This window comes from Oreochromis aureus, linkage group 18 (assembly GCF_013358895.1).
Source record: "Oreochromis aureus strain Israel breed Guangdong linkage group 18, ZZ_aureus, whole genome shotgun sequence".
In the NCBI taxonomy this organism is placed as follows: domain Eukaryota; kingdom Metazoa; phylum Chordata; class Actinopteri; order Cichliformes; family Cichlidae; genus Oreochromis; species Oreochromis aureus.
In genome coordinates, this window is record NC_052959.1 from 3,386,052 (window position 1) to 3,413,030 (window position 26,979).

At 41.0% G+C, this 26,979-nt stretch overlaps 1 protein-coding gene across 1 annotated transcript; it reads left to right on the forward strand.

Moving 5' to 3' along the window:
• Positions 1-1,631: 1,631 nt before the first annotated feature.
• LOC116313226 (myosin-7) lies at positions 1,632-26,979 on the forward strand. The gene is made up of 41 exons (XM_039602670.1): positions 1,632-1,860; positions 12,537-12,819; positions 12,922-12,954; positions 13,311-13,371; positions 13,586-13,793; positions 14,392-14,535; positions 15,764-15,920; positions 16,006-16,033; positions 16,118-16,223; positions 16,583-16,675; positions 16,799-16,862; positions 16,952-17,050; positions 17,148-17,251; positions 17,403-17,541; positions 17,619-17,737; positions 17,867-18,016; positions 18,108-18,278; positions 18,394-18,703; positions 18,784-18,863; positions 18,952-19,157; positions 20,230-20,353; positions 20,442-20,578; positions 20,683-20,938; positions 21,016-21,258; positions 21,364-21,540; positions 21,638-21,783; positions 21,879-21,969; positions 22,051-22,440; positions 22,524-22,650; positions 22,734-22,852; positions 22,953-23,149; positions 23,990-24,173; positions 24,394-24,559; positions 24,645-24,769; positions 24,865-25,173; positions 25,255-25,458; positions 25,548-25,844; positions 25,951-26,055; positions 26,266-26,361; positions 26,450-26,584; positions 26,849-26,979. Exons 5-41 carry the CDS (start codon positions 13,593-13,595, stop codon positions 26,867-26,869), a joined length of 5,820 nt encoding a protein of 1,939 aa, XP_039458604.1. The 5' UTR covers positions 1,632-1,860; positions 12,537-12,819; positions 12,922-12,954; positions 13,311-13,371; positions 13,586-13,592; the 3' UTR covers positions 26,870-26,979.

The following is a 26,979-nucleotide window of genomic DNA, read 5'->3' on the forward strand; positions in this document are numbered from 1 at the left end:
AAATGTCTTGACCCAGCACCCTTTAGCTAATTACAGAATAGACTTTATTCCGTTTGATAGATTAGTTAAACAATATGGATTTGATAGATTAGTTAAACAATATGGATTATCAAGAATGTGGGTTTTCCGGTAGAATATCAACAAATTAAATCTATTTGCCACTAAATGTGCGAAATTTGAATGGTTGTTTGTCCCTGTGTGTTGGCCCTGCGACAGACTGGCGGCCTGTCCAATCCATTAAAAGCTTACAAAAACAAGAAAATGGGTATTTTTAGAATATCAACAAATTAAATCTATTTTAAAAACGAAATTTAAGCCTAATCCATTAAAATTACAAAAAACAAGAAAATGTGGTACAATTCCTTAATCTCAACACCCCAAAACTGTCTAAAATATACAGGACACTCTCCAAAATAGATGAATCAATATCCCTTCCTATTGCAAAATAGGAGTCGGATCTATCAGTCAGTTTGGACCAAACTTCTGGTCTCAGATATGTTTGAAACCTTTAAATTGATTAGAATTCCCTAGAAGTCGGAGTTTTTCCCCACTTTTTTCAGCATCTGTCAGATCTGGAGTTTATAAATTAAAGAGCAATACTTGCAAACCTTGACTGAGAATGATTACATGCTTCCCTTAGGCAGTATCATTAGAAGACATAGCATACATTTTCACTGCTATGCAGATGACACCCAACTCTATCTATCCATGAAGCCAGATAACACACACCAATTAGTTAAACTGCAGGAATGTCTTAGAGACATAAAGACCTGGATGGCCGCTAACTTTCTGCTTCTTAATTCAGATCAAACTGAGGTTATTGTACTCGGCCCTGAAAATCTTAGAAATATGGTATCTAAGCAGATTCTTACTCTGGATGGCATTACCTTGGCCTCCAGTAACGCTGTGAGGAACCTTGGAGTCATTTTTGACCAAGACATGTCCTTCATTGCACATATTAAACAAATATGTAGGACTGCTGTCTTCCATTTGCCCAACATCTCTAAAATTAGAAATATCTTGTGTCAGAGTGATGCTGAAAAACTAGTTCATGCATTTATTACTTCCAGGCTGGACTACTGTAATTCATTATTATCAGGATGTCCTAAAATCTCCCTGAAAAGCCTTCAATGAATCCAAAATGCTGCAGCAAGAGTACTGACAGGGACTAGAAAGAGAGAGCATGTTTCTCCTGTATTGGCTTCCCTTCATTGGCTCCCTGTTTGTAAAGGTCCAGTTTTGTTTATTGATCTAAGCCTGAACAGCTACTTGTAGTGTCCAGTAGAGGGCTCTGTCGCTTAGTTAGCGGCAAGCTTCACTTCCAACTCAGACCGGTTTTGTGGCGCACATGTGCCAGTAGGCAGCTCTCGATGAAGCGTGAAGCAGCGTGATACCGGACTCTAGCGAAAATTACAATTTGCAGCCCTTGGAATGCAGAGCGAGGTACATGTTTTAAGTTGTATTTGATTGCTTAGTTGATATTTTGTTGTATTTTCTGCTTTATTTGAGTTCATATTTGTAATAAGCGTCTAAGAAAATGTATTTTGTGTTTCTGTTTAGTTTTCACGGTGCATTGGCGTACCTCAGCACTGTTTGATTCTGAATGAATCTCAAAGTTAAAAATTACTGCACCTGTCAAGGCTCTCTCTATTTCTTCCTTGGTCCGGGGGACTGCTACAGTGAAAACTCGATCGCTGAGTGAAGGCTACTTGCTAGCTCCCATGCCAGATGAGTGCAGCCCGTGCCTGTCGAGCTGGGTCCGTGTGTCAGCTGTGAGAGATTTCTACACCAGTCAAGATCATCATTGCTTTGTCGCCTACCTCCACTTTGAACTCTGATGGTCATTTTACAAAGGTGCAGGTATTATGCCCATTAAGGACTTTGCTGATAACAAAGTTAAAATGTCTGCACACTAATTCAGAGTTACTTGCCTTAAATATTTTTGTGGTTTACAGCTTTAAAGGTGTACTGCATTGCACTAAGTAATCACAGTCTTTAAATTGTATGGGTTTATTCTTCTTGAAAGTAACGTTATGGTATATCAGCAGTATTTACAGTTACATTTGTCTAATATGTGGGTGCTAATCTGTTTATTTATGTGATGTAAACGTCTGATGTGAGCATTGTTTCCAGAAAGTTAAAGTAATACTCACGTAAGTTTAAGTCCAGACGTTATCGCATAGAGCAACATACACATTACAGTAACAACATGTTGAACCCTGCTGAAGAAGCCGACGACTCAGAGCAACAAGGAGTAAGATCCAGCAATCGTGAAAGGCATTTAACTGAAAAAGGTAAAGAAATGCAGGAATATGAGGCAAAGAAAAATGAGAAGGCATTTAACAAAGCTTATGACGCTTGGAAGAAGGCAGCTAAAGAAATCAGAACAAATCTGAAAACTTTCTGCTCACCTGAAGAACTAAACAATGCCAGTCATGACATAAGAGACAAGCACGCTGTAGTACAACAGCATTATGAACCCATTCGCCGCAGCCAATCCATGACGCCAGACATTCTTAAGCGAATGGATGCTTGTGCAGTGCTTACAACTGACATTTGTGAAGTTATTGCTAAACGACAGGAAAATATCAATCAGCTCTTTAACGATCGCCTTGAAAAGGAAAGAGTTCGAGTGATGTTAAACAAGAGGGACCATGGTTCTGTGTTTGGTGATACAAAAACTGAAACGTCATTCCCAGAGGGTTCAGTCGCACGCTCAAAGGCAAATTCTACTGGCAGTCGTGAGGCGGAAGCAGCCAAAGTTTGGCTGAACTTGCAGCCAAAGTGGAACAAGCAAAGGCCACACAAGAAATATTGGCACAGGAAACCAAGATCAGCCAAATGGAAAATGAGTGGAAAATAAAGGAAGTGGAAACAAAGGCAAAGTTGGAGGAGGAAAAGACTAAACTTCAACAGTTAAAGGCAGACAGTGAAGTGAAAGTAGCAGCTGCACGAGTAAGAGCCCTTAGCGCTCAAAATGACATTGAAAGCCATGATCAAGTGTCCTGCTACAACTTAGAAAATTCCGCAAATCTCCCCAACAGTGCACCACGGCTCTCTTTAAATCCACGAGCACCGACATTTAGACCTCACAATACTACTCCAGAACAAGAAGAACTTAGCTTAGTTCAAGCCCTTGCCAGCTCTCTTACCCTAAACAGGCTTCCTGTACCTGAGCCCACCATCTTTAGTGGCGACCCCCTAAAGTTTATGGATTGGAAGGTATCCTTTATGGCAGTAATTGGTGACAAACCTTTACCTGTGTGTGAGAAAATGTTGTATCTAAAGAGCTATCTTGCAGGTGAAGCACGAAAGGCAGTAGAGGGATATTTCTTCCGCAACAGTGAGCAGGCATACGCAGGCATTTGGAGCGTTTCTAGAGGAAAGGTATGGCAGCCCATTTGTTATCCAAAGAGCCTTTAGGGCTAAACTCACAAAATGGCCTAAAATAGCTGCCAATGATCCTATAGCGCTGAGGGAGTTTGCAGATTTTCTCCAAAGCTGTGCAGAGGCAATCCCTCAAGTCAAAGGCCTAGATATCCTTAATGATTGTGAGGAAAATCACAAGCTTCTAAGAAAACTGCCTGAGTGGATAGTGCAGAGATGGAGCCGCATTGTGGTGGAGGAGCTAGACAAAAGCCAAGACTACCCCAACTTCGCTCGCTTTACAAAGTTCATACAAAACGAAGCTAAAGTAGTTTGCAATCCTGTTGCCTCACCATTCCTAATGAGCGAAAGGGCATCAGAAGAGCGGCACGTTAAAAGAGCGAAGGCACTCAGTACTACCATCCAACCAAAATCTCCACCAATCCCAGTATCCACTTCTAGACCTAAACCCCCATGTTTGTTTTGCAAAGAAGAATCGCACGGCATAGCTAAGTCTCCTGCTTTTGCAGCGAAAACTAGTGATGACAAGAAAGTTTTCATTCAGGAAAATCATCTCTGCTTTGGGTGTTTGAGAAGGGGTCATGTAACCAAAGAATGCAGAGGACGTCACTCCTGTAGTAAGTGTGGTCGGCGTCATCCCACCTGTCTACACACAGAAAGAGTGAATGAACCTAAAGAAAGGAAAACTGAGGATTCTAAATCCCCAGATGAAGATGCAAACAAGGAAGTGCATAATGTTATGACTCATGTACTAATAAGGAAAACATCTTCCACATCCAGCATAGTACCAGTATTTGTGTCAGTTGCATCTGAGCCTGAGAAAGAAATACTTACATATGCCCTGCTTGACACCCAGAGTGACTCATCCTTTATTTTAGAGGATTTGGCATTAGAACTAAATGTAGACACCCAACCAGTGCAGTTAAAGCTTAGTACCATGACTTCCGTCGACACAGTTGTTGCAAGTAAACTTGCCAACAACTTACAGGTGCATGGGTTTGACTCTGAGACTCGTGTCCAAATAGAACAAGCCTACTCTCGTGACTTTATCCCAGTTGACAAGTCTCATATCCCTACCAAGGAAACTGCACTACAGTGGCCACACCTTGAAGGCTTAGCTGACAAGTTACAGCCATTGCAGAACTGTAAAGTAGGTCTATTGATTGGTTATGACTGCCCATCAGCACTAGCCCCAGTAGAGATCGTCACAGGCAAAATAAATGAACCTTTCGCACAAAGAACCCTACTAGGATGGAGTATTATTGGTTCTGGTAATCCCCACCTAGACAGAGAAGGTAACCAGAGTTATGTGCACAGGATCACAGTCAAAGAAATGCCCATACCATCAGCCACAGATGTACTCAAAGTCCTAGAGACTGACTTTAATGAGAGAAACTATGAGGATAAGTATGTATCACAGGATGATGTTTGCTTCATACAAATCCTCAGTGATACAATAAAACAAAGACCAGATGTACACTATGAGATGCCGCTTCCCTTCAAGGGCAATGATCCGCCAACTCTTCCCAACAACAAGAAGCTAGCCACAGTCCGACTGCAACACCTGAAGAAAAGGCTAAAGGCTGATAAACAGTATTATGAACATTTAGGGCTGTGCGATATGACCAAAATCTCATATCCCGATATTAAGACATCTATCGTCCGATAACGATATAAATCACAAAAATGTAACATTTTCTGTAAATTCTGTGAATGTCGGGCAGCTTGACTTGAGTGAAGTGTTTCCAGCTGGGCGTCGCGTACCTGGAGTCGAGTGTTTTAACTGATGCATGAAACGATACATTTTTAGACATAGGTTATAACGGCCGCCGTTTTCTTTGTGAGTATTTATTACACGGCGTGCTGCGGGGAAAAGCCTGTTCTAACGTTTGAGTCTAAGGTTTATTTTTTAGCACCTGACGGCTCTTTTTTGCTTCTCATCCGTAAATACTCTGCATCTTTCACGTGATTCAGTTTATTTTGAAAAGTCTCAACAGGATCTTGAGCTTTATTGTGAAAGGTTTATGTGGAAAATAAACAAGCGAACACGAGGTGGTTTTACCGTCGTTGTTGCTAACGACAACGCATAAACACAAACGCTTGTCCGTCTGTAGTGTGGTTATATTAAATATAAGAGAAAGAGAGAACTTTAGGAAATTAATATAGCCACTACAGTGACCATCAAAACGATGAAAAAATATTGCCATAAACAGTTTATTTTGCGACACCACGAAACAAACGATAGCGTAAAATGAAACGATAGACGTTTTTATATTGTCATCCGATATATATCGTTATATCGAACAGCCCTATGAACATTACTGTTCCTTTATGAGAGACATTATCAGCAGTGGTGATGCAGAATTAGCCCCTCCTTTGTCTGATGGCGAGACTGCATGGTACATCCCACACCATGGGGTGTATCACCCGAAAAAACCAGCCAAGCTAAGAGTCGTCTTTGACTGTTCAGCAAAATTTCTTGGTGTCTCATTAAACGACACTCTTCTCACAGGTCCAGATATGATCAACTCATTGGTGGGGGTACTCTGTCGTTTCAGAAAGGAAAATGTAGCCATAATTGTTATGGCTAAGGCAAGAGTCGTACCTACCAAGGTCACAAGTATCCCACGATTAGAACTCTCAGCCGCAGTCACATCAGCCAGAATGAGCAGCATGCTAAAAGCAGAGCTTCAGATGTGCATTAATGAAGAGTTCTTTTGGACTGACTCCCAAGTAGTCTTAGCCTATATTAACAATGAGGCGCGACGGTTCCACGTCTTTGTTGCTAACCGTGTTCAGTTAATTAGGCAAACTACAGATCCCAAACAGTGGCACTACATTGACACAGCTCAGAATCCTGCAGATTACGCCTCTAGAGGGCTCAGTGCATCAGAGATCATGTCAACATGTTGGTTGTCTGGTCCAAAGTTTCTGTGGGAACATGACATTTCATATGCACCCAGCCCCTCAGATGTGCTGTTAGTTGGGGATCCAGAAGTCAAAGTAGTCAAAGCTCTCACAACTCAAACAAGTGAACAAGACAATAACTCAGCTGTTTGTCAAGGTTTTCAAGCTGGTCAATGCTCCTTAAAGTGGTTGCAAGGATAAAAACACTGAGATCCAGCAAAGCTCAGTATGGAAACTTTGTAACAGTAGACGAACGGGAAACAGCTGCTGACACAATAATAAAGCTCCTTCAGCAGCAGGCCTTTTCTCAAGAGATGGAAGTGTTGAAGGTGGGAGATAACCTTCCGAGTTCAAGTCCCCTCTTTAGAGTAGATCCAGTACTAGATCAAGGACTTCTCCGTGTTGGAGGAAGACTGAAGAAGTCAACACTCTGTCAGGGAGTTAAGCACCCCATCATCCTCCCGAAAGACCATCACATTACAAAGTTGATCATTGCTCATTTTCATGCGCAGATTTGTCATCAAGGTAGAAGCCAAACTCTCATGGAAATCAGATCAAACGGATTTTGGGTGATTGGTGGGAGCAGGGAAGTTGCAAAACTTGTAACCAAATGTGTTCAATGTCGAAAACTAAGACGTTCACCAGAAGAACAACGCATGTCTGAACTTCCAAAGGAACGAGTTGAAATCTCAGATCCTTTCATGTATTGTGGAATGGACTGTTTCGGACCATTTGTCACAAAACAAGGTCGCAAAGTGTCACGGGTTGCTTAGAGGATCCACTCGCAGGACTCCTGGGTAGCGTTCACACAGAGATAGTTTATTACAAATCTTCACCGAGTGTATGTATAGACAGTGCGGGGTTAGTGCTATATACAAGACGTGAGGGGCAGGGGTCCAGGGCTCCAGGGAAAACGGGGAAACCACACTCGCGCTCCAAACAGCCTCTCTCCTCTCCACTAGCGACCTGTCACTCCTTCCACACACCACACGGGGAAACACGGGAACGGGTCCGGGGAATCTAGGAACAAAGGAACACGTTAAGTCTCAGAGACAGAGGCACGGGAAACTTGAGCTGGGTGTGTACTGACAGAAGCCTTCACAACAATCCAGCGTTGAACAGCTGATCTCCTCCTTCTGATATACCAGCTGGTCTGATGAAGCCCAGGTGTGCACAATCCGAGAAGGCGTGGACCAAGGGCGTGAACCCGCCATGAGTTCCGCCCTGGCAAAACAGGGGAGAGAGAGGAAAAAGAGGAGAGAAGGGGGGCTAGGAGTGGAGTGATGCTGTTCAGCACCTTGCCGATCCCGCAGGCCGTGACACAAAGAGCATAAAAGATACGGACTCCTCTTTACATGTCTTTCCTCACGTGCAGTCCACATTGAGATGCTTGAGGATCTTTCTACTGACTCTTTCATCAACACTCTGAGATGTTTCATCAGCTTAAGAGGAGCTGTTTGTAAGTTGTACAGTGACCAGGGTACAAACTTTATTGGAGCCAAAAATGAGCTAAGGGAGTCTCTTAAACAATGTGACACAGATGCCTTAGGAGCATTCCTTGCCAATAAACAGTGTGAGTTCGTCTTCAATGCCCCATCTGCTAGCCACGCCGGAGGTGTGTGGGAATGACAGATTCGAACCATCCGCAATTTTCTCAATGCCACCATTGCTCAATGCCAAGGCAGGCTGGATGACAGCTCTCTAAGAACTCTATTCTATGAGGCGATGTTTATCGTTAATGGCCGACCACTGAGCGTCGATGGAATCAATGATCCTAAATCTCCTGAACCTCTAACTCCAAATCACCTCATATTGATGAAATCAAAGGTTGCACTGCCTCCACCAGGAAAGTTTGTGAAAGAGGACTTATATGCAAGGAAACGTTGGTTTAGAGTCCAGTATCTCACTGAGCAGTTTTGGAGTAAATAGAAAAGAGAGTACCTTCTGAACATATCTACGAGACAGAAATGGCACGTACCACGTCGAAATCTTAAGGTCAATGACATAGTCATTATCAAAGATGACATGCTTCCCAGAAATCAGTGGCAACTGGCTCGAGTGGTTGAAGCACCAGAAGAAGATGACGGTTTGGTCCGCAGAGTCAAGCTTCAAGTTGGTGATCGAAGCTTAACAAAGAAGCAGGGTACAGCACACAAACCTCACATAGTTGAGCGACCTGTTCAAAAGCTTGTAGTTCTATTAGAAAATAACTAATTGATGTTTCAATCAATACTATCACATCAGGCGTATTTTTGCGAAGGTTTATTGATGATGTGCTTGAAATTGTGTTCGGTCTTGTAGTAATGTCCATATGTTAAGTCTGGAAATGATGTATAGAATGTTGTTTGTTATACATGATTTGGTGGGAGTGTAAAGGTCCAGTTTTGTTTATTGATCTAAGCCTGAACAGCTACTCGTAGTGTCCAGTAGAGGGCTCTGTCGCTTAGTTAGCGGCAAGCTTCACTTCCAACTCAGACCGGTTTTGTGGCGCACATGTGCCAGTAGGCAGCTCTCGATGAAGCGTGAAGCAGCGTGATACCGGACTCTAGCGAAAATTACAATTTGCAGCCCTTGGAATGCGGAGCGAGGTACATGTTTTAAGTTGTATTTGATTGCTTAGTTGATATTTTGTTGTATTTTCTGCTTTATTTGAGTTCATATTTGTAATAAGCGTCTAAGAAAATGTATTTTGTGTTTCTGTTTAGTTTTCACGGTGCATTGGCGTACCTCAGCACTGTTAGATTCTGAATGAATCTCAAAGTAAAAATTACTGCACCCGTCGACGCTCTCTCTATTTCTTCCTTGGTCCGGCGGACTGCTAAACTGTTAAATCCAGAATTGAATTCAAAATCCTGCTCCTCACATACAAGGTCTTAAATAATTCAATTCAATTCAATTTAATTCAATTTTATTTATATAGCGCCAAATCACAACAACAGTCGCCTCAAGGCGCTTTATAATCAGGCCCCATCTTATCTTAATGACCTTGTAGTATAGACCTTGTATAACCCTATTAGAGCACTTCGCTCTCGCACTGCAGGCCTACTTGTTGTTCCTAGAGTATTTAAAAGTAGAATGGGAGGCAGAGCCTTCAGTTTTCAGGCCCCTCTTCTGTGAAACCAGCTTCTGGTTTGGATTCAGGAGACAGACACTATCTCTACTTTTAAGATTAGACTTCAGACTTTCCAGTTTGCTAAAGCATATAGTTAGGGCTGGATCAGGTGACCCTGAATCCTCCCTTAGTTATGCTGCAATAGATGTAGGCTGCCGGGGGATTCCCATGGTGCATTGAGTTTTTCCTTTCCAGTCACCTTTCTCACTCACTATGTGTTAATAGACCTCTCTTCACTGAATCATATCTGTTATTAATCTCTGGCTCTCTTCCACAGCATGTCTTTATCCTGTTTTCCTTCTCTCATCCCAACCGGTTGCAGCAGATGGCCCCGCCCCTCCCTGAGCCTGGTTCTGCTGGAGGTTTCTTCCTGTTAAAAGGGAGTTTTTCCTTCCCACTGTTGCCAAAGTGCTTGCTCATAGGGGGTCATATGATTGTTGGGTTTTTCTCTGTATCTATTATTGTAGAATCTACTATAGAATATAAAGCACCTTGAGGTGACTGTTGTTGTGATTTGGCACTATATAAATAAAATTGAATTGAATTAAATTGAACTTGCAAACCTTGACTGAGAATGATTACAGTTAGTGTGAGTTGTGCTGTGATTTTTTTGAAAACACATTGACAACTGTTTTGCGACTGAGTTGCCCAAAGCGTGAAGGTGACCAGTGAAATAATTCAATAGAATCACCGGGCATAGACAGATTTATCTTAATCACAAGGAGGTTGCTTCCTATTTTTACTCAATAGTGACTGAATCATAAACTTAAAATGAAAGTCTGTCTTTGTAAAATCCATTTGATCTGTTTGTGGTGATTACAAACAAAGTCTGACTAAAACAGAGGAAGTTTGGGGTGAGTGAATGCAGCTGTGAGAGGCTTTAAATAGACCAACAAATCACTTCAGTGAGGTGTGATGGGTGTAAGAATTTGCTACCAAGAATAGCATCTAATAATACCCTGCCTGAACTGACAGACTCAATATCATTAATACAACCAATACTCTCAGAAATATTCTTTTGTACTTACAATAAGAATGGAACTAAAATCCTTGAGGTGGTGATGCAGTATAGCCTCCTCTGTTAGAATTGGTTTGCATATGGCCAGGTGTTAAAAAAAAGTTTTGAAATTAAACTAAGAAATAGAACATTTCAGGATTGCAGTTTTAAAATTCTAGTGTTCAGAAGGTTATCCCTTGGATGATTTCACTATTACGATCAGTCACAGGTTAATGTTCAAACATCTTTCAGTGTACTCAGACATATTTGAAAATTTTATTTTAATGTAATTTTGCTCATGCTTAAACATTCTAAATATTTTCAAGTTTGAATTTCATATATACAAATGTCATTCTCGCTCCCGCTTTCTCTCTTCACAGTGTAATCATCATCTATAAGGATTCATAATCTACAAATTCTGTGCAGAAGATCTCTGAGACATCTTGTGAGACATAATCAAATCCAACCACATGTAAAATCAAAAGTGGAACTTCCTGTATAATAACTGAAAAAATAAAACTGTTATTAGAACGTGTATTAGAAGCCCATGGCTCCAAGTCGTCTGTCACTTGTTCACCATCAGTGCAAGCTTTGGTTCAGTGAGTCATTCCAAAACACTGACCACTACTGAACCACCAACCTAAATCCAACCTCTTCCCAGAAAAACAACCTCGCCTAGAATCGAAGGGGGTCATTTGATTGCTGGAGTTTAGGCTGTAAATCAATCTCTCTGTGCCCCTTTGATTGGCTTTGTCAAGTCTTTACCTTACAATATAAAGCATGTTTAGTTGACTGCTGTTGTGATTTGGCACTATATGAACTTCTAACTGTTCTCACACAACCTCACAAACCCTTTGAAACAGTTGTATCTGTCAAAACCAGATTCACTCCACATGACATCAAAAAACAGAATGTTCAGGGCTTGGAAAAGCTTTTTAATCCCATGGGGCTGTGTTGGGAATGTAAAAACCAAAAATACAGTATCTATACAGTATCGTGCAAAAGATTTAAGCCGATCTATGACTGATAGTGTTCATTGCATGTTTTTCTATCCAATGTTTTTACTGCATCGGGAGTGTGTTTGGGATCATTGTCAGACTGAAAAATGAAGCCGTTACCAATCGGACGCTTTCCAGGTGGGACTGCAGAGTGGATCAGCTAATAGCTCACTGGAAATCACCTTGAGCTAGGTGCCTTTTGTATGCTTTGAATGATTCATAGGTCAGTGTTCAGCAGCTTAACAACAACAACAACAACAAATAACATTTCTTTGAAAATAGTCTGTTACAATGACTTGACTGAAAAAAAACTAACAAAGCAGTCAAGACCTTCAGACAGCCTGGAAAACTGTTGCTCATGACCAGCTTATAAAATAACAAGAAAATAAGCAAAGTGTTAAAAAAAAACAGGGGGTGGCTCAAGTCTTTAGCAAAGCATGTCTAAAGACTTGAGCCATCTTCAATTTTAATTTACTTAATAGTATCCAATTTCACTTTTTACTCATCCAATATAATTATAAAAGATACAACATGAACAAATATGAGAAAAATGTGAAAGGGCACACTTTCCTGAGTATCTGAAAGTCCGACATATATTAGTCTCATACTATACCAGGTCTGTTTTCAAATTGCCTGTCATTCCATGTAAAAGTACTTGAGCTTAACATGGTTATTGGCTCAAATTTAATCTGAAATTACTTTCCCTTAGATTGTTTTCAGTCGCTGGTATCAACCTTGTGTGCAGAGCTGTGCACTCTGAAGTGCATCAGTTGTAACGAGTCATTATTAACATCATTCGTAACAAGTGCGAACAGTTCTGAGTTGTATTTTAGAAATGACAACTGTGATGTATTTTTAAACTTGCTTTATCATTGTGTCTCATGTGTAACACAAACATGTGTTTAAGAAAACCTGCAAACTGTGCCTAACTGGGTGAAAACTGCATAATGTTTTGCTAAGATTCCATCTGCTCTGTGGGCTGCTGGATGTTGGACTGGTGACATGGAGAAAAGTCCAAGCTATGGAGATGCACTGCCATGGCAAAAATGACTGAGTCATTGTAAACTATAAGTAAATAAGGTGGCAATTTGTGCCTTTCAAGTGTCATTCTGTCCTTTTCGCCCCTTCTGCCCAGGCAGTAAATGGAATCTGGTTTCCATCCATGACCAGTCCCCACTTGGAAGAAGAATTCAGTGCAAGAGATGACAGGAAAAAAGTGTGGCAGAATTAGAGATAGAGAAGCTATGTTTGGGTGAGTCACAGATGAGTTATGCTGCAGAAAGTTCCTGGCAGTGTTCCCAAAAAATCACATTATTTGGACATGAGAGGTGGAGACAAACAAGCAGAGAGGGCAGCCAGACATCATGAGAGCCATGGAGAGCCCTGTCATAAGTGATGAAAATGATGGCGGTTACCAAGTAAGTGTGTGTGTGTGTGTGTTATCAGGTCAGGGTGGTGCCCTTGGCCTTGTAAGGTAGGGTTATCTGGGGTTATATATTTGATTCCTGCTTTGCCTGCAGGTCTACCAGCTACTTTCTCTTCACCTGGCCTCTGTAAGTCTGGTTATACTTTGCATGCTGTTATCATAGTTTATTTTCCCATTGTCTAAACTAGACAGGTTTAAATGTGGTGTTTTAAGATCTCCCAGTCCTATTTAACACTTAGCTAACACTGGACTGGTGTACTTTGTATGGCTGTGGCAGGTTATCTACTAATCTAGAAGTAGATAACTGAGTATGAATGTTAGATGGAAAGCACTTAGATGTGGAAAAAGTACTTGGGTGACTGAGACATGTTGTATTCAGCGCTTTAAGTGCTTAAGTATTGTAGAAAAGCACTTTATAAGATCCAGTCCATTTATATGACCCAAAAGGATGCTGCCAAATCTCATTAAACACTCTTTCTGCAGGTGAATCATCATTTCATACAGTGAAGTCTGAGCTCACTTGTCATCTGAGTTGAACCCACTGGTAAATGATCCTTCTTTAAAGTTTTTTTTATAACAATTTATATTACAGAGTTAATCATATGGCTATATATTTCCATCAGTGGAAATTCTATATATGGTTTGGACAAAGAAAATAAGTTAGATTTTCATTTGCATGAAAATGGAGTGCAGTAAATTTTTAAAGAAAAGAAAGAAAGAGTATCAAGCTCTGAACCAACTCTTTGTATGTATATTAGTGCTGTGATGGGGGATGCAGAGATGTCTGTGTTTGGGGCGGCTGCCCCGTACCTAAGGAAGTCGGAGAAGGAACGTATGGAGGCCTCGACGCGTCCTTTTGACATTAAGAAGGAATGCTTTGTCCCTGATCCAGTGGAAGAGTTTGTGAAGGCAACCATCACCAGCCGAGATGGAGACAAGGTCACTGTAGAGACCCAGAATGGGAAGGTTAGTTGGTTGCTGTTTTTATCATTGTGTTTGCCCTCATTCTTATCACACAGTGAGATCGCAGTTAAGTCAAATATACTCTCACTTAGACTACCTTGCATGCTGTAGTGGTAGGCACAGTCGAATCGATTGCCTGGTCCACTTCATCATTCAGTACACCACTTTGTACCAGAAAACGAAATCTATCAGGTGATTTTGATAAACTGGAGCCACTCCAGTAACCAGGTCAGTTAGAGCAGCACAGGAACCACATTAGATGTGAGTGTATATGAGTGCATGTCTGGGAGAAAGTGATAATCTGAGTGTAAATCTATGAATGATTTAAAGTGTGTGTCCTTAAGTGAGTGTCAGGACAAGTTCAAATGGAAGCCTGTCTACTAGTGCAATTAAAGTCTCCACTCACAGCACAGAGCAGCTGAGTGATGAAGTGAGGTATTGCTGCCATCTGGCAATGACAGCCTGTGGTATGCACTGTAACACTACACAAGTAATGCTGACAATAACAGGGCAGAACAAGCAGGTAACACAGACAACAGGAAGTAAATGTTTGGTTTCATAACCTGAATCATAAAAATGCATTCTATTTTCTTCCTTCCAGACTGTGACTGTCAAAGACTCGCAGATTCTGCAACAAAATCCTCCAAAGTTTGACAAGATTGAAGACATGGCCATGCTGACCTTCCTCCATGAACCAGCGGTGCTGTTTAATCTCAAAGAGCGTTATGCAGCATGGATGATCTATGTGAGTAGTCAGCTAGTCAAAAACAAGGAAAACCTGGTAAAACCTATTTGCAGTCATTTACATCTGGTGCTTTCACTAGATGAGGAGCAGCAAAATGTTCTGAAAAGAACAGGAATGAGATGGCATTGATTAAATCAGACACAGCATGAAACTGAAGAGCTTGGGTGGGTTGCAAAGAGGATAGCAGATGTGTAACAACTGTAGGCAGGTAAGCGTACAGTTGTAAGCGATCGGCTGGGGAAGGTTGGCATGAAGATGACCTATGAACTGTGGTTAAGCTTGATATTAGTGGCTACCAGGAATATTCTGAAGCTTCATTTTTTCTAACTTTGGCAAATATTGTATTCCATTAATTAGGAATGCACTTAAAATGTTAACATAGAAACAAGAGCTTTTCCCCCCAAGCAGTCAGAGCCCTCAACTCACTACCGCCAAAGGACTGATAAACACAAACACTTTTACAAACACCTTACAATACTCACCAAAAGACTCAAAAACAACATAAACTTCCACAAATCTACTACAAACCAGGAACAATTTGTAGTATTTGCTAAATTATACTATATTTGCACATTTTGCATCTTGCACATGTCTTTGTCCTGTCTTGTCTACAATAACCTGACTCATAACTTGAACCTGGTATTCATACCTACTGCACAGTCATTTCACTTTAATGTAATTGCACATGACCACTTCATATTGCCTCTCTCCTGTCTTTGTTTACTGTACATAGATATAGTCAGTAATAGTACCTTTTTATCTCTTAACTTTACCCAAATTTAGTGAGTTATTATTTATTAGTAATTTCTACTCTGATATCTGTTGGAGATATTCTTGTAAATGCATCATGGGGGGCTTGGGGTGAAACGGCATTTCAGTACGCTGTACTGTGTATATTGTTGTATTGACAATAAAGATCTTGAATCTTGAATTTAGACACAACAATGTTCTGGGAGTTACCATCAAATTAGCGGCATGTCCAACGCCTGAAGCATATCCAAACACAAAGTTCTAAATCAGAAATAGAAATGCATTTATGCCTCTGTCAGTGCGCCCCAGGGTGGCTGTGGCTACAATGTAGCTTGCCATCACCGGTGTGTGAATGTGTGTGTGAATGGGTGGATGACTGGATATGTAGAGCGCTTTGGGGTCCTTAGGGACGATTAAAGCGCTGTATAAATACAGGCCATTTACCATTTAACAGCAATGGCTTTCTTTATATTCTCAGACCTACTCTGGGTTGTTCTGTGTGACTGTCAACCCTTACAAATGGCTGCCAGTCTACAATCAGGAGGTGGTTCTTGCCTACAGAGGAAAGAAGAGGAGTGAAGCACCTCCTCATATCTTTTCCATCTCTGACAATGCCTACCAGTACATGCTGGCAGGTACAGATGGATATTAATAGATACAGTTTGGGTTAAGTTTTGTGACATATACTGACATAACCTTTACAAACGTACTTTTTTGCAGACCGTGAAAACCAGTCAATTCTGATCACGTATGTAAAGTCTTGGATACACAACACAACATTAGTCTACAATATGGTGTATTTACATATTGATGAGTGACTTTGCAATTACAGTGGAGAATCTGGTGCAGGAAAGACTGTCAACACAAAGCGAGTAATCCAGTATTTTGCGAGTATTGCGGCTGGAAGCATTAAAAAGGACGCCAATGTCAAGGACAAGGTAAGTAATAAACTCTGTCTTAGGTCCAAGAGCTCATCAATGATGCAAAGTACCTCAAACCCTATGTTATCAGAACATGTTACGCTTTTGAAAATTGTTTTCCAGGGTAACCATGGGAAACAAGTAAAGAAATAGATATTCTAATTCACACTAACCAAAAGAGTTTTTCACTTTTAACCAAGGTGACAGGCTAGGATTACTTCTCATCACTGATGATGGCTTAAGACCCGCAAAGACTACAAACGTTTCTCCTGATTTCATATAATCTGCTAGTAAAGAGATTCTTAATAAAAAAAAGAAAAAAGAGATAGCCTCTAAATATTCACACATTTAACAACCACAGTGTTCCTTTATGACAGGGCACACTGGAGGATCAAATTATCCAGGCTAACCCTGCTCTGGAGGCCTTTGGCAATGCCAAGACCATTAGGAATGACAACTCCTCCAGATTTGTGAGTGTCAAATATTTTTACAGCTGAACCATGAATATTGTGAATCTGGTGTTTCTATGGAATTAGTCAGTAAGAGGATAAGTTATCAATGAATGTTTTTAAATGCAAATATGATCTTTTCAGGGTAAATTTATCCGAATTCACTTTGATACCAGGGGAAAACTAGCCTCTGCTGACATTGAAACATGTAAGAACAAACATTCTTTCCACACTTGTATCATATTTATTTTGTCAAGCTGTAACAGATGGAAATACCTTCTATTTCACGTTTGTCAGACCTTCTGGAGAAGTCTCGTGTGATCTTCCAGCTTAGGGCTGAGAGAGATTACCACATCTTCTACCAGATTCTGTCCAACAAAAAGCCTGAAATCTTGGGTTAGTGCACGGAATGGTATAAAAAAAGAGATAAAACATAGGCATTGTCACGTGCCCACCTTTATCACCTTTTTTCATTCATTTGTGTGTCTTCCAGAGATGCTGCTGATCACCAATAATCCCTATGACTATGCCTTCATCTCACAGGGGGAAACCCAAGTGGCCTCCATTGATGACGCTGAGGAACTCATGGCAACAGATGTCAGGCTCTCACTTATTGCTATTTTATAACCTCTCATTTAATAAGTCCATGTGCTGGTCTAATAGAGCACTGTAGAAGTTTTGGACCGATTACTTAAAGTGATATTTTCACTTTAAGGATGTTGAGACATTATTGTATGCTGTTCTACAGAGTGCCTTTGATGTGTTGGGCTTTACGCAAGAGGAAAAGAACTCTGTGTACAAGCTGACTGGTGCCATTATGCACTATGGTAACATGAAATTCAAGCAGAAGCAGCGAGAGGAGCAGGCAGAGGCTGATGGCACTGAAGGTACAGTGTGGTTCTGTTTGGCACTTTGGCACAGAATCAAACCAGAGAATTTCAAAGTATTCTATTTTTTTCTTCAGATGCGGACAAATCTGCTTATCTGATGGGCCTAAACTCTGCCGACCTCATCAAAGGTCTCTGTCACCCAAGAGTCAAAGTAGGAAACGAGTGGGTCACCAAAGGACAAAATGTTGCCCAGGTCAGAGAATAAGAGAAGGCACATTTCAATACAGTTATCTTTAAATGGTTAGAAATAGATTCAAAAATGAGGAATGCACCCTCCTTGCTTTGTGGCTTCTTGTATGGTCCTTGTGTTCCCACTCCACAGGTGAACTATGCTGTTGGTGCTCTATCAAAAGCTGTTTATGAAAAGATGTTCCTGTGGATGGTAATGAGAATCAACCAGTCACTGGAGACCAGGCAGCCTCGCCAGTACTTCATAGGGGTGCTGGACATTGCCGGATTTGAAATCTTTGATGTGAGCAATCACAGTAAACTGCATCTCTCCCAACATAATATGTACAGAAAGATTAAAATTGAATACATTTTCTTTCTTTCTTTATTTACAGTTCAACACCTTTGAGCAGATGTGCATCAACTTCACCAACGAAAAACTGCAACAGTTTTTCAACCACCACATGTTTGTACTGGAGCAGGAAGAGTACAAGAAAGAGGGCATTGAATGGACTTTCATTGACTTTGGCATGGATCTGCAGGCCTGTATCGACCTGATTGAAAAGGTGACACCCCGAACTATTACATGTTCAGCTCAAATTAATGCAAATATGGCATTTTTTAAATTTTTGTTTTAAAAAAGAAACACTCATTTTTTGCCCTTTCACTCATAAATTGCAGCCCATGGGTATCATGTCCATCCTTGAAGAGGAGTGCATGTTCCCCAAAGCCACTGATACCACCTTTAAAGCTAAGCTCTATGACAACCACCTGGGAAAATCCAGCAACTTCCAGAAGCCCAGAGTTGTCAAAGGAAAACCAGAGGCTCACTTTGCCCTAGTTCACTACGCTGGAACTGTTGATTATAATATCAACAACTGGCTGGTGAAGAACAAGGATCCTTTGAATGAGACTGTTGTGGCATTGTACCAAAAGTCTACCCTCAAACTTCTTGCAACTCTCTTTGCAAATTATGCAGGAGCTGACTCAGGTACACCTGGATGAATATCTAGTTTTAAGATATTTGTAGGGTTTCTTGTCTAGTACTAACAACACACATTTTCTCAACAGCTATGTCTGAAGCTGTCGAGGGTAAAAAAGAGAAGAAGAAAAAAGGATCCTCCTTTCAGACCGTGTCTGCTCTTCACAGGGTACTTATGTTTTACATTTCTTGGACTAAATGGTTTTTACATGCAACTATCATTAGTATTTTTAAATATCTGTTTCACCTCATTAAAGGAGAACCTGAACAAGCTGATGACCAACTTGAGGTCAACTCACCCTCACTTTGTACGCTGCATCATCCCCAATGAGACCAAGACTCCAGGGGCCATGGAGAACCCTCTGGTGATGCACCAGCTGCGCTGTAACGGTGTGCTGGAAGGCATCAGGATCTGCAGAAAGGGTTTCCCCAACAGGATCCTCTATGGAGATTTCAAGCAGAGGTATTACCTCATTAAGATCACAGGTTGGAAATGCTCCCACATGCGAGATACCCAGACCACAAGAAAAACAAACAATATTTTTCATACTGTCTAAGATGTCTAATATATGAAATGGGTTCTTGTTAGTGCTGTCAAGAACAGTGCTAGTTCTTGTGTAAAATATTTTACTGCAAAAATATTTACATTGACAGATATTGTGATATGCACCCTAAATTAACTAAAAAACCAACAAAAAAATCACAAAACAAAACTGTAAAAGAATACCAGAAGGGCCTACTAAGGATTGTTGGAAAGGGCACCATATAGGCTTTAACTGATAGGAGCTCATGAGTAACTGGTTTAGGGTAGTTGGATTAATTTTTTTTTCACATTAATGTATGTTTCATTTGTAATTTAAACCAACCCTAATGAGCCACAATCTTTACAGATGTATTTCTAAAATATCCATGGTAAGTCTTTGAAGATTGAAAAATTGAAAAACTCATTTAGTATGGAGAAGCTAGATGAGTTACCTAAGTTGCTAGCTTTAAGCTCTTTAGTGCTAACCCGTATTCAATTTCTTGAGTTCATTTTGTACTTGTCTGTTAGATGTTTTATTAAACATTACTTTCTGCAAGAAAAAAATTAATGTTCCCAAGAAAAATTATAAAGAAAAATGCTTCCCAATGAGCAATAATCATCATGTCTTCAAGTTTTCAAAAAGAAAAAAAAGTTGAAAAGTATATGAGAACATTCAGCACAGATTTTCATACTTAAAAATACTTGAAAGTAGTAAATTTACCTAATACATTAAGAAATTCACGTTCTGTTTTTCAGACATGTATAAAGACCCCTTGTTGACTCTCTCACACCAATTTAGAAAGAATCAGACATCCCATTATGAAATTACATGAGTTCAGAGTATTATTTTGCAGTTTTTTTCTTTTACTAATTATGCAGTAAAATATTTTTATACAAGAAGAAATTTCATATATTAGACACCTTAGAGAATATGAAAAACACTTGTGTGCTTCATTCTACTTTCAGTAGGGGTATCTCAAAACAAGCTCAAGTTTACATCATCATTTTCCAGATATCGCATCCTGAATCCTGCTGCCATTCCCGAAGGCCAGTTTATAGACAGTAGGAAGGGAGCTGAAAAACTTCTTGCATCTCTGGATATTGACCACAACCAATACAAGTTTGGGCATACGAAGGTATCTTCTCAGGTGTTACTCACATCAGTAAAAATGTCCAAAAATAAAAATAGGATTTTCCAACCTTAAAACCCATTGCTGTTGTTAGGTGTTCTTCAAGGCTGGCTTGCTGGGTCTGCTTGAGGAGATGAGAGATGAGCGTCTTTCCAAAATCATCACAGCGATTCAAGCCAGATCCCGTGGTCTTTTGTCTCGCATTGAGTATCAGAAGATGGTGGAACGCAGGTATCTTCTACAGCCACGTGATACTGGTCATGAAATATTCAGCAGTTATTGTTTTGTGATTTTATTCTTAACTGAATCCCTAATTTACTTGAAAAAACTTCTAGAGATGCTTTATTAGTAATCCAGTGGAACATCCGTGCCTTCATGGGGGTTAAGAATTGGCCCTGGATGAAGCTTTTCTTCAAGATCAAACCTCTACTGAGATCTGCTGAGGCAGAAAAAGAGATGGCCAACATGAAGGAAGAATTCCTAAAGCTCAAAGAAGCTTATGCAAAATCTGAAGCTCGAAGAAAGGAACTAGAAGAGAAAATGGTGACTCTTCTCCAAGAGAAGAATGACCTGCAGCTCCAAGTTCAGGCAGTAAGAATGACACCATAGTTATATATTGTTTTAAACGTGTCATTAAAGTGAACACTAACAAGAATTCTATTTGGTAGGAACAAGACAATCTATGTGATGCTGAAGAACGATGTGAGGGGCTGATCAAGAGCAAAATTCAGCTGGAGGCCAAAATCAAAGAGCTGACAGAGAGGCTGGAGGATGAGGAGGAGATGAATGCAGAACTGACTGCTAAGAAGAGGAAGCTGGAGGACGAGTGCTCCGAGCTGAAGAAAGACATTGATGACTTAGAGTTAACTCTAGCTAAAGTGGAGAAAGAGAAGCATGCCACTGAGAACAAGGTACGACTAATGTAATATCTCTATTTCTGACAACAAGGGTACGAAAAAGAGTCATGTGTCTAACCTGTGCACAGAATTTGTAATACCATCATTTACTTACAACAGGTCAAGAACCTTGTTGAAGAGATGGCTGCTCAGGATGAGATCATTGCCAAGCTGACCAAGGAAAAGAAAGCTTTACAGGAAGCTCATCAGCAAACTCTGGATGACCTGCAGAGTGAGGAAGACAAAGTCAACTCTCTGACCAAGGCCAAGGCTAAGCTGGAGCAACAAGTGGATGATGTAAAATATAAACTTTTTGAAATTATGCTACCTAGATGGCACTATATTGGGAATTAAGCTATTCAGAAATGCAATAATATTTCATTTTTGCCATAAGCTTGAAGGATCTCTTGAGCAAGAGAAAAAGATTCGAATGGACCTCGAGAGAGCTAAGAGGAAACTAGAGGGAGATCTAAAGTTGACCCAGGAGTCTGTGATGGATCTTGAAAATGACAAGCAACAGCTGGAGGAGCGTCTGAAAAAGTAAGCATTCATCTCAACATTGTTCAGTCAGTATCATCACTGAATACCATGTACACTGTTTTGTTGCCTAACACTGACAAGAAAAAATGCTGCAGGAAAGACTTTGAGATCAGCCAGCTGAACAGCAAAGTTGAAGATGAACAGGCCATCGTTATTCAACTGCAAAAGAAACTGAAAGAGCTACAGGTGACAAAATGTGCACTGTTTATTGTCTTAACTGTAGTTTTTAAAGTACTGACTCATTTCAACATGTTATTCTCGCACCAGGCTCGTGTAGAGGAGCTGGAGGAAGAGCTCGAAGCAGAGAGAGCTGCTCGAGCCAAGGTAGAGAAGCAGAGAGCTGACCTGGCCAGAGAGCTGGAGGAGATCAGTGAGAGGTTGGAGGAGGCTGGAGGAGCGACAGCTGCCCAGATTGAAATGAATAAGAAGAGGGAGGCCGAGTTCCAGAAACTGCGCAGAGACCTCGAAGAGGCCACTCTGCATCATGAAGCCACTACTGCCACACTCAGGAAGAAACAAGCTGACAGTGTTGCTGAGCTGGGAGAGCAGATTGACAACCTGCAGAGAGTCAAGCAGAAACTGGAGAAGGAGAAGAGTGAGCTCAGACTGGAGCTGGATGATGTGGTCTCCAATATGGAACAAACTGTAAAGTCTAAGGTAAGTTTAAAAATGTGGTTGGTCACTCTTCAAATAACAGATTAACATCTAGACTGTCTGTGAACTGTTATATTTCTTTAAAGACTACACTGGAAAAGACCTGCAGAACTTTGGAGGATCAAATGAATGAATACAGGACCAAGTGTGATGAATATCAAAGATCCCTTAGTGACTTAACCACTCAGAAAGCCAAACTTCAAGCAGAGAATGGTTTGTATTATCCTGTGTTCACTTCAAATGTCATACGCATTTAATACAGAACAATGGAATTTAATGAACTTGAACCTCTTTAGATGAGCTTTTAAGACAGATGGAAGAGAAAGAATCTCTTGTTTCTCAGCTGACTAGAGGAAAGAATTCCTATAACCAACAACTTGAAGATATAAAGAGACAGCTAGAAGAGGAAATAAAGGTATGCAAAACTAGTATAGATCCAAATAAATTAAAAATAAAAACACAAGCTGCAAGATAATTGCCCCCATTATACATATATTATATATATATTCATCCAGGCCAAGAATGCATTAGCTCATGCAGTGCAGTCTGCTCGCCATGACTGTGACCTGCTGAGGGAGCAGTATGAGGAGGAGCAGGAGGCTAAAGCTGAACTGCAGCGTGGCATGTCCAAGGCCAACTCTGAGGTGGCTCAGTGGAGAACCAAGTATGAAACTGATGCCATCCAGAGGACTGAAGAACTAGAAGAGGCCAAGTAAGTTAAATACAAACAAGAACATTAATCTAAACTGTGAAATATGATAAAGAGCTCAAAAGAAGAACAGTAAAGATAGGACCACCTGCTTCAAGGAGTGTTTATACCCGTTTATACTATCAAATGGTGGCGTGGCATGTTGTGCACGTCCCAATTTTTACAACCTGCTACGCAGGTACCACGAGTGTTTGATCTTTAGTGCCATTTCAATAATGTATCAGTACAGAAGCTCTGAGATTTCCAGATGATAGGTAGAGAAGGTATACGTGATAAGGCGAGACTTTCTGGAGGAAACTTTGAAAACAGTTGCAATTTTTTTGTATCTTTTTTTTACTCCAATACCAACGGTGGTGCAGAAGATTTTGCTGAGTGGCGACAGCTGTGATGACGATAATTATGTCTTCAATGTTTTGATTTGAGTAGTTTTGATCTAGGAGCTCAAGTAATGAGCATACACCCCAATGTCCACAGTGCACATGGGGTCCTTTGCTGGATGTCGTTGCCCCAGGATGACCTTAACAGAAAAACAACAATACTAGTTGGTTATATTCAAAAGTTAAAAAATGCCGCATACATAGTTGACTTCTTGTGGTCGTCTGAACAAATGTAAAATCTAACATTTTCTGAAAGGAAAGTGTTGTTACTGAAGCTCCCTTTCAGGCAAAAACAAAACAAAACAAGCTTCTAATATGTAATTGGAAGCAAGCATAAGCTTGCTTCCAATTACATATGTCTGCAAGCCTTTGATAGATTTTTATATCTATAGAAGGCTACAGAGTACAAATGTTCACTAACTAAATAATGGGCCAAAATATAAAAACACTTGCATTTCACTTTTAGAAAGAAGCTGGCTCAGCGTTTGCAGGAGGCTGAGGAGGCTGTTGAAGCAGTGAATGCTAAATGTTCCTCTCTGGAGAAGACCAAACACAGGCTGCAGAATGAGATTGAAGATCTCATGGTGGATGTAGAGAGGTCTAATGCTGCTGCTGCTGCTCTGGACAAGAAACAAAGAAACTTTGACAAAGTATTTTTCATATTTTATCGTTAAACTACTGCAAACACATTAATCATTAAAATCATGCTTTCTGTTCTTCATGTTGAACTATAAACCTGGCATGTCTGTGACAGATAATGACCTCTTGCTTTGTCAAAGAGTTGTTACAGTGCAGATACAAGGGAAACTATGGAGAGGTCAGTGATTTAAACCTAAATTCATACCATTTCTATCTCAATGTCTATCTCAGATTCTTTCTGAGTGGAAACAGAAGTATGAGGAGTGTCAGTGTGAGCTGGAGAGCTCCCAGAAGGAGGCCAGGTCTCTCAGCACTGAGCTCTTCAAACTTAAGAACTCCTATGAAGAATCTCTTGAACATTTGGAGACAATGAAGAGAGAGAACAAGAATCTTCAGGGTAACTGAATGCACATTGACAACATACACACACACATACAGGTACAAAAGAAAAGTACACTGAACACAACCGCTTTCATACACAGAGGAAATTTCTGACCTCACTGAGCAACTTGGTGAGGGGGGAAAAACCATTCATGAGTTGGAGAAGGTCCGTAAGCAGCTGGAGCAAGAAAAGAGTGAGATTCAGTCTGCCCTTGAGGAAGCAGAGGTGCGACTAAAACCTAACATCCTCCAGTCTCTTATGTATATATATTTATAACTTTAAAAAGAACAGTTCAAAATATGATTTCACAACCATCTTAGGGTTCTCTTGAGCATGAGGAGGGCAAGATTCTAAGAGCTCAGCTTGAGTTCAACCAAATCAAGGCTGACATGGAGCGTAAACTGGCTGAGAAGGATGAAGAGATGGAGCAGAGCAAAAGAAACCTGCAGAGGACCATCGACACCCTGCAGAGCTCTCTTGAAGCTGAGACTCGCAGCAGGAATGAGGCTCTGCGGCTGAAGAAGAAAATGGAAGGAGACCTGAATGAGATGGAGATCCAGCTAAGCCAGGCTAACAGGCAGGCAGCTGAGGCCCAGAAACAGCTTAAGGCCGTCCATGCACATCTGAAGGTAAACTAAAAAGTAATTATTTCTCATGTTTCTATTTCTGTAATGGATTATTTATAACCAGAGGATCTAACATTTTTCTAGGACACACAACTTCAGCTGGACGACTCTCTGCGAGCCAATGATGATATGAAGGAAAACATTGTCATTGTTGAGCGACGCAACACCCTGCTTCAGGCTGAAGTGGAGGAGCTGAGAGCAGCTCTGGAGCAAACGGAGAGAAGCCGCAAACTTGCAGAGCAAGAGCTGCTGGATGTTACCGAGAGGGTGCAGCTACTGCACTCACAGGTGACACAGACAGAAAGGTTCATATTAAATTGCTGACAAAAGGTACTGCATATCATATGACATCATTTGTCTTTGTTTATTGTATGCAGAACACCAGCCTGATAAATCATAAGAAGAAGCTGGAGGCTGATACATCCCAGCTTCAGAGTGAAGTGGAGGAGGCAGTGCAGGAGTGCAGGAATGCAGAGGAAAAGGCCAAGAAGGCCATCACTGATGCTGCCATGATGGCAGAGGAGCTGAAGAAAGAGCAGGACACCAGCGCTCATCTGGAGCGGATGAAGAAGAACATGGAACAAACCATCAAAGACCTGCAGCACCGCCTGGATGAAGCTGAGCAGATCGCCATGAAGGGAGGCAAGAAGCAGGTGCAGAAGCTTGAGGCCAGGGTGAGCAGTTCTTTTACATATCTGTGCTATTTCTGGGAAATTAAATTTTTCAATTCTTGAAAGAAATTCTTTGGAGAGTTATCTGTAAAATCATCTCCCCAACCAGGTAAGGGAACTAGAAAACGAGGTGGAAATGGAGCAGAAGAAAAGCAGTGATGCTGTGAAGGGGGTGCGTAAATATGAACGTCGCATCAAGGAACTCACCTACCAGGTTTGTGGAAACTATCAGCATCCATTTCCCAGGTTGAATTAAGCATTTTTTGTAAGTTTGAAACCATCCGTCCATTTATTTTCTTCACTACTTATCCGCTTTAGGGTTATGGGAGTGATGGAGCCTGTCTCACAGGGTACAGAGTACACCCTAGACAGGTCGCCAACCTTCCACAGGCCAAATGTGTAACCTTGTTTCTCATTTCCACAGACTGAAGAAGATCGCAAGAACATCGTGCGGCTCCAAGATCTAGTGGACAAGCTGCAGCTGAAAGTTAAAGCCTACAAGAGATCTGCAGAGGAGGCTGTAAGTATGGTAATGTTTGAGGTGAAGTCTAAACGTGGTGTCGTCTTCTGTCTCCAAATACTCAGGTTTGTTTCGTTAACCTTAACAGGAAGAACAGGCCAATGTTCATCTTGGCAAGTTCCGCAAGATGCAGCATGAGCTGGAGGAGGCTGAAGAGAGAGCTGACATCGCTGAGTCTCAGGTCAACAAGCTTCGTGCCAAGAGCCGCGATGTCGGATCCAAGGTTTGACGCATGCACTTTGCAGCATCTGACCCTGACACGTGCTGCCCTCTAGTGGCTGCATTTAACTCGTTTGCTGCTCTGCTGTTTGTTCTTTAGCACGGATAGAGTATGTGTTCTGTCAGTTGATATATATATATATATATATATATATATATATGTGTGTGTATATATATCTGAGTTGCTTTGTTGCACTAAAGCCGCACTAATCTGAAGACCTGACAGCTGTTTCTCTTCTTCTTTTCCAACCTCCCCCGGCTGCTACAGAAAGGGTTTGATGAGGAGTGAAGCTTTGGAGTCAACAGAAACCCCTTTGTCTGCTGTGTGTTATAGATCCCCTCAGCTATCACTATTTACAACCTGTAGTGCTAATAAAATCTCATTAAGCTGTTGCACAA